The sequence below is a fragment of the Acomys minous genome (genome assembly GCF_964271855.1).
Source record: "Acomys minous genome assembly, chromosome: 6".
Lineage (NCBI taxonomy): Eukaryota > Metazoa > Chordata > Mammalia > Rodentia > Muridae > Acomys > Acomys minous.
In genome coordinates, this window is record NC_140487.1 from 52406464 (window position 1) to 52414452 (window position 7989).

Genomic DNA, 7989 nt, shown 5'->3' on the forward strand with positions numbered 1-7989 from the left:
CAGTTAATGAAAGGAGGAGGGTCAGACCCCAGACTCCAGGAACATGTCAATGATGAATAAAAAAAAAAAAAACTCCCTCAGGAGACACCTAGCACCCCAGATGATAGGTCCACACCAGATTCATGATGGTGCCCCTGTGCCCGCCCTGCTCTCTTGTCTTGTCATCAAATCTTCATCCCTGCCTAGGAGAAAATCAAGAAGTGTATACCACCAGCACTGAGCCCACTCCCCGCTCCCTATATTGAGTGGAGGGGACAGTAGCCGTGCATGTATGTTTCATAGCCCGGTGGGGAGCTGATCTCTATCAGTAGGTTCAAGCTATTTGCAGCCAGTCTAGTTGCAAGCAGAGTTTTAGTTCTGACAACGAGAATTCCAGCGAATGGTAACTGTTCCTCCATGCTGAGAAGTGGGAAATTCAATAATGCTTGGGCTGAGTGCCTGCTGAGTTGTGAAAATAGGACAAATGTGAAGAGAGGCTGTGACTCAGAAGACATAAATCACCGAGTCCAAGCCTGAGCTTTCGCTCCGAGTCTCTCAGCCCTCCCTTCTCCGTCCTCCAGGATCATGGGAGTGCTTTTATGCCTGTTCTGGATGTTGGGAATGGGAATGGTAGTGGTTTACCCCAAACCATGGGATTAAGTGCTCTGAGAGCTTAAAAATGACCGTTCAAATTAGGAGAGAGCCAATGACTGACAGCCTTCACTGTGTGAAGATAATGCCAAGGCAGTTTTGGCCTAGGTATTAAGAAGCCCAGGAGCAGTGGGGCTTACACAGGATTCTTCTTGTACGTGGCTCATGTGTTTCCGGGCAGACCCAGAATGACTGCCCACCAGGACAAGGACTTCTGTTCTTTTCAGGTACAATAGCAGCATACCATGGGCAATACAAATCTCAGCCTTCAAAAAGTATGCTGAACAAGACTTTCTGGGCATCAAGTGGGAGAATCCCAGGGGACATTAGGTTATTGAATTTTCTCTCAGGTGCATTCTTGTAGAGATGATAGCTGATTCCACAGAAGAAATGCTTAGTTATGTTTCTTTCATAAAATTACATCACTAAAAGCTAATTACATAGAAACATTAGAACATGACATTAGTCAATTAAAACAAATGTGCATGCTACATAGACATAATCACTGTCCTGAGCTCTGGAGTAATAAGATTAAATTATGGGCTGGAGAATTAGCTCAGAGATTATGAGCAGTGGATGCTTTTCCAGAGGACCCAGGTTCAAGCCGGAGGACCCACATGGCAACTCACAACTGCCTGAATGTGTACATTAGAAAATCTGATGACCTTTTTTTGGCCTCCAAGAGCACCAGGCACATATGTGTTACACAGACATACATGCAGGCAAGAAGGCATACACATGACAAACATATAATATATTTTTAATTAGTTTAAGGGGTTGGAGAGGTGGTTCAGTGGTTAAGAGCACTGTCTGCTCTTCCAGAGGTCCTGAGTTCAATTCCCAGCAACCACATGGGAGCTCACACCCATTTATACTGGGATCTGATGTCCTCTTCTAGAATGCACATGTACATGCAGATAGAGCACTCATATACATAAAAAATAAATAGATCTTAAAACATTAGCTCATATTCAGAGTATTTTTCATTATATTATCACACACTATTTTTACTAATAAACACTTCCATCTTTCTAATGTGTCACAGTAGTGTTTATTAAATAAAATGCAAACATTTATTTAAATGTATTTCTCTTTATTTAGTGTTTTGTGTGTGTGTGTGTGCATGTGTGCGTGTGTGTGTGTGTGTGTGTGTGTGTGTGTGTGTGTGTGTGTGTGTGGTGTGGTGTGTACATGCCATGGCACAGGTATGGAGGTCAGAGGATAACTTATAGAAGTTTCTTTCTCCTACTATGTGGGTTCCTGGGATTAAATTCAGGTCATCAGGCTTGGTACCTTAGCAATCTTGCTGGCCTGAAAACATGATAATTTGATATATTGTATTTCATGATACATTTGTGTCTCACTGTGTGTGAGTATACAGGATGTATGTGGAGGTGAGCGGAGTACCTGCCACACAGACACTTGTGGAGGCCAGAGACTGATGTTGAGATGTCTTCCTCGACTTCTTCACATTACTTTTTGAAGCAGGGTCTCTCAGTGAACCCAGAGTATGCCATTTCTTCTAGACTGAATAGCCATGGAGATCCTGGAATTGCCTTGCCTCTGGCCTGACAGCGCTGGGGTTATAGACATGAGTGTTACCATGCCAGGCTTCCCTGTGGGTACCAGAAATCTGTACTTGATCCTAATACTTACAGAGCTTTGGTCGCGGAGCAACCTGCTCATCCCTGCACATCACCCTTCTGCTTCCTCACAAAAGGCAGGCATGTACCCACTGTTGGAAAATATATGCTGAGGAGGTGTTTCAAAGAACTGCCTTAGATGTTTAACAGAGTGTCCCTCAGCTTTAAGCCCTTTCAGCTCTCTTACTTAGGTACCATTTCCCTTTGCTCTTTAGGAAAGAGTGGAGTGGCCAGCAGTGAGAGCTGGCACCAGCACTGCTCCTCCCCACTTTTCACCTAATTATCATGTTTATTTTGTTCTTACTGACAACATAATATATCTGCCTGTGTTCATTAACTAAAAAATTTCAGGAGAACCAAGAAGGAGTCATGGGAGGCTAGAACAGAGGGGAGGAAAGAGGTAATCAATCCTTTCCTTTTTTCTCCTCACAGAACTGCAGGTTAAGTGATGTACTTCATCTTCATCCAAGTCCATTCATGTCTCTCTGCTTGTCACTGTCTGCCCCCCTTTTTTTTTTCTGTTCTAGGGTAACAGATTATATGATGTCATCATACCTCCTTAGGCTCGTCTTGACTCTGAAGTCTCTCAAGCTTCTTTGCTTTATTAGTCAGATATCTTGTAGCTGTCTACCAGTTGTGGTTATCTGCTGTTTTCTCACTATAACAATGGGATTACATAAGTCCTATTTTCATCATAAAATATAAACTTCTATGGCATAAGATCAAGGATGTGCTCTGTTAACAGGATGTGTGTCATGTTGGTTTCCAGATGAGCCATATTGGTCATATTTCTTCACTGTGACTGTTCTTTTATCTCTTCTTAGACAATGCAGACGCCACCATGTTAGCCCCCACTAACACCTCCTCCTCCTCCTCGAGGGCAGTGGATCTGTGTAAATAATTTGGCGATTACCTAGTAGATTTATCTGATTTTTCACAAATTTCTGTGCAGCACATTATTACATATCTGTATTTTATTTGTTGGGTGCTATTTGACTCCTTATTTTGACTCGTTTCTCAGAATGACTTTCATTTAGAGTCATTTGTCATTTTCTTCTTGTTGTTCTCAATCTCTCTCTCTCTCTCTCCCCTGTACTTTTGAATTTTCTGTTTTTATAATGGTCTCTAAGTCTGCCTTGTGGACACTGTGCTAAGGTCTAGAGTAAGCTATTGCTATTGGAAGTGCCTGTTTCCCTTATTAGAGACTGGTATTTGAAATAACACTCTACATGTAAGGTAGGTTCTCTGCTGCTGCAGCTTCAAAGCCTGCAGTTTTTCCAGAACTGATAAAGAAATGTATGCGTGTGTACTAAGCCATGTGTAAGTGCTCCTATCTATAAACATCTTTATATGTAGCTATCAATATTGCTATCAAGGCAGTGAATTTATAGCCATGTCACCAAATCTAATCAATTACCGGTGCGTCATCACAGCCTCCTCCTTTTGCTTAGCTGCGAACATCTTTGCAGATAGTTTTCATCGTCTGCTTAGCTTTTATATAAGTTTTCAATTTCAGAGACATGTAGAGTAGTGCTTGAATTCTTAATCTGCGACTTTATCAACCAGAATACAGAGCTTGGATGTAGCTCCTTGGGCCTTTCTGGTCTTTTAGAGCCTGCTTGTGTGTGCAGTTACTTAGGTGGCCCCCCAACTTCCTATCACCTGTAGGCTCACTGCTACTTATATTAACAGGGCTGTTAGCAGTGTTTTTGCACTACATTCTGGGATTCCCCATAACTTCTATAGCTGTTTTAAAATTGCATAAAATTAGGGATCCCTCCCATTAAGTGCGCATTGACAAATAGTGTCAGAATCTACTTGTATTGCGTAAAATGGTTTCGCTGCCCTGGAATTCCTGCTGCTCACCTTCCTTCGTCTTCCTTCACTTTAATTCAGTCACCGCCAATGATCATTTCATTGTCTCTATAGTTTTGTGGGCCTTTCCCTTCAAGCTTATCCTATAACTAAACTTATAAGGCGTGGCTGCCTTTGCAGACTGACTTCTTTCACTTACCAATGTATATTTAAGGTGAGTTCACATCTGCATATAGTTTGATTACTCGTTTATTTTTATCCTTAAAATACCATTCTATGTGCATATTATCATTTATTTACCTGTTATCCCACTAGAAGTCACCTGGGCCTTTTACAATTGAGGGATCTGTGCCTCTAGGGTTTTCAAGTAGTTGAGTACACATAAGAGTATAATTATTGCATTTGTGGTAAAGACTGTGTCCAGCTTCCTGAAATGGCTCATCTGTCTTTCAAAGGAGCTGTAGCATGTTTCACTCCCATCAGCAGGAAGTAGCATTTGGAGAGTTTGGACTTCAGCTGTATAGAGAATGTGGTAGAACACTTGTTTTATTTGCAGTTCTTCAGTGTTCACATTTTGTTCTGTGCTTATCTGATATACGCATTTTCTGTAGAAAAGAGCCCCTTTATCCATCTTTGAATTGGATTGTTTCCTCCTGTTAAATTTTAAGAGTTCTTTGTACATTTTAGATATTAGACCTTTATAAGTAGTTTGCACATATGTTTTCAGTGATATGAATTTAATTCATACTTTGGGAGTAAATGCCACTTTTCCAGGCTCCAAAGCTTGCATACAATGCTAAATATCGTGAGCCATAGATGTATCACTACTCACCATGGTCTCTTTGCTTCCGCTTGTGATCCCAGCATTTTTGTACCCATTCATTCCCAAGAGAACTTTACATACTGGGCCACCACTGCCCATCTCTAGCAGTTTCTTGTCTTTGTTGAATTTTAAGTAAATGACTAAGTTAATATTGGGTTTATTCATTCGGCTTAGAAATCCCAAGCCTGTTTGTTTACTGCCTTGGAGGAGATATACAAGTCAACATGGAAGGCAGCTACAATGTTTCTGTCAAGTCGAGGATCTTTGAAGCTAATGGTTGTCTGTCTTTCTTTCCATGGTCTTCAGTCATCAAGCCTCCTTTGCGTCACTTTAAACGCCCTGCTTATGCATCTAGCTCCTATGCACCTTCAGTTCCAAAGAAAACTGATGATCATCCTGCAAGGTACAAGATGCTGGATCAGCGGATCAAAATGAAAAAGATCCAGAACATCTCTCATCACTGGAACAAAAAATAGGGTAGGTATAAGAACAGAGGGAGCAAAGGAAGGTCTGCTTTCCTGCCCTCCTTCCTGCCTGCTTCTCAGGAGTTACTAGATACACCAGGAAGTGACTTGGAAGTCATGCACCTGCCACTATTTTGGTCTACCCTGAAAGGCAAAGTGAAGGCAGCTTGAGATCCCCCCTTGGTTATTCTCTTATAGATGCGCCAGTCACTGGATTTGAGGTCAATCCAGACTCCAGAAAGAAGCTAGTAAATGGTAGATTTATTTGATTTTACTATATAAGCTTTTAACAGTCTTAAGTTACACTCAAATTTAAAATGATATATCTTGTCCTGAGAAATAAAATTTTTCCCACTTTTCATACACAAGAGATGTCTTCCCCCTGTAAGAACACTGCTTCAGTAACTATCAGGAGTAAGAAAGGAAGGTGCTTCTAAAAATAACCATTTCAATTACAATGATGTTATTTTGTAAAATTAAAATATAGTTACATCATGTTCCCATTTATTTTGCCTCCTTCGAAACCCCCCGTGTACACAAACACCCTTGTTCTCTCTCAAAATCATGGCCTCTTTGATTTTTGTTGTTGATTTTATATGTAATATATTATATATTCCTAACTATAAAAATACAATCTGCTCATCCCTATATTACTTGTATGTATATGTTTTCATGGCAGACTATTTGGAATTGTGTAATCAATTGGTGTGCTTTTCCCTGGGGCAAAACCTATTTTCTCTCCCATTCTCAGCATTTCTTAATTGCTTATAGTTCTTTGTCTAGGGTTGCAACCCTGTGAAATTTCCCTGTTCCACATTAACATATCTGTTAGTGTTGCCTAATTTTAAACACACTGATTTAATACTTACTCAAAATTCAAGCAGCAAATGTGTGTCTTTCAGAGCAAACACATACAAAACAAACATTGTGCCTCTGAGTATAGCAATCTTAGAGGAAATATGGCTGATGGATTGTTACAGAACTAGGCTTAACAAAATAGATCAGAGAGAGAGAGAGAGAGAGAGAGAGAGAGAGAGAGAGAGAGAGAGAGAGAGACTGATTTCTGATCCACCTCTCATTCCTAGCAGCTTCAATGCACTTTGGAGGATTTGCGAGTTTTCTAAAATCTACATTTGGCTCAATCAATTTTAAGCCTCTCCTTCTATCAGAGTAGCCAATGATCGGTGAAGTGTCTGTGGCTTCAAGATTCCAGGCTCCAGTTCTACCATGAGGGAATATGATGGAATGGAGGAAGAAGGCTATAAAATGATGAATTTAATCTTAACTCCTCATTTTCAACTTTGTCTCCCCAATCCTAGAGATACCTTTAAATTAAATTTTTGCTCCTCTGGTCCACAGCCTGCCCACCCAAAAGCTTTTGGGAGTCTCCACTTGCTCTCCTTGCTATTGGTGAGACAGAAGTCTTTCTAAGCCACCTCTTGCTAGCGTGCCACTGTTAATTTTTCTGTAACTTTCCCAAGACTTTTTACTTTGAGACTAAAATCATAAAAATTCAAGGGAGGCCCCGTGCCTAGATATAGCTTTTGAACCCTTCGGAGTGACCCTCCGAAGATTCAGGTTTGGAGCGAGGGAAGTCTGAGACTTGGTTCAGATCCTCACATTTGTGGTGAGACGCTTTAAAGCTTTAATTAAAACAGTGGTTTGTTGGTTTGTTTAACCTACTCTTCTTTTGTGATGGACACTGGGTTTTGGGATGCTAGTGCCACACCTAGTGAGTAATAATAGGTACAGAGAAGCATGTGTCCAGAACACTTCATATTTACAAAAGCAAAGAGCCTTTTGCGGTAGCCACAGATTCCTGACGTGATTGCAGAGGGTTCAGTTCATTTCCATAAACCATAATTACCCAAGAAACAAGCCCCAGAGTCCAGGGGGCACAGTGCTGTTGGGAAGCTCATATATAATGTAGTTTATTCAGGTAATTGTTATACAAGCGAGAAATCACTGTGACTTTTTACTATGGAAGACAATTAAAATTCTTAGTCCCCCTGCCCAGTATTTGAGCAAGAAAAACTATCTGCAGGCTGGAATGTACCTTCATTAACTCACAGTTAATGCCTGCTTGTTGCTGTGCAGGGGCTTTAATGCTGTAGGCACAGAGCCACTGACAAGGTTTAGGGACATTCCTCAAACCTTTCAGCCTTAGCTCTCAGGCTGTTCTTTCAGAGTTGTTTTGGGAGGTTAAGGGTGTTTGTTCCCTCTGTGTTCTTTTCTCTTAAGATGTGATTCTTTCACCCTTTGCTAACCGTTTAGCTCAGAAACTGTACGCATGTGGAGAGTCCGCATTGTTTATAAATGCCTGCCTTGTTTTGCACGCAGAAGTGAAGATTATATTCTTACAGTAAATAAAGAATGTGCTTTGAATGGACTTTCTTGCATATGAGTCATTCTTTCCTTCTTGGAATTCTGGGATTTAATAAAAAAAAAAGTCCCCCCCCCCACCTCACCCCACCCCCAGTTTGGCAATATTCAGAATTGCATCTTTTGCTAAGGTGAACAGTGCGACTCACCCTTTTCAGTTTATGACCTGTGTGTGCAGATGGTTGCATGTTTATAATCTTTTTGTGCAGACCCAATAAGCTAATTTGCTAGC

The 7989-nt window shown here is 40.9% G+C and overlaps 1 protein-coding gene across 5 annotated transcripts in view; it reads left to right on the plus strand.

The window, feature by feature from the left end:
- Positions 1–7764, plus strand: part of PDE1C (phosphodiesterase 1C) — a gene marked incomplete at its 5' end in the record, with an annotated part of 524017 nt that extends 516253 nt beyond the window's left edge. For 3 of the 5 annotated variants that reach the window (XM_084784999.1, XM_084784994.1, XM_084784997.1), the window contains one exon: positions 5218–7764. In XM_084784999.1, the coding sequence (XP_084641125.1) occupies positions 5218–5387 (170 nt within the window). In that variant the 3' untranslated portion in view covers positions 5388–7764. The remainder of the gene's footprint in view (positions 1–5217) is intronic. The other 2 variants (XR_014779828.1, XM_084784995.1) reach the window with 2 other exon arrangements.
- Between the last annotated feature and the right edge of the window lie 225 nt (positions 7765–7989).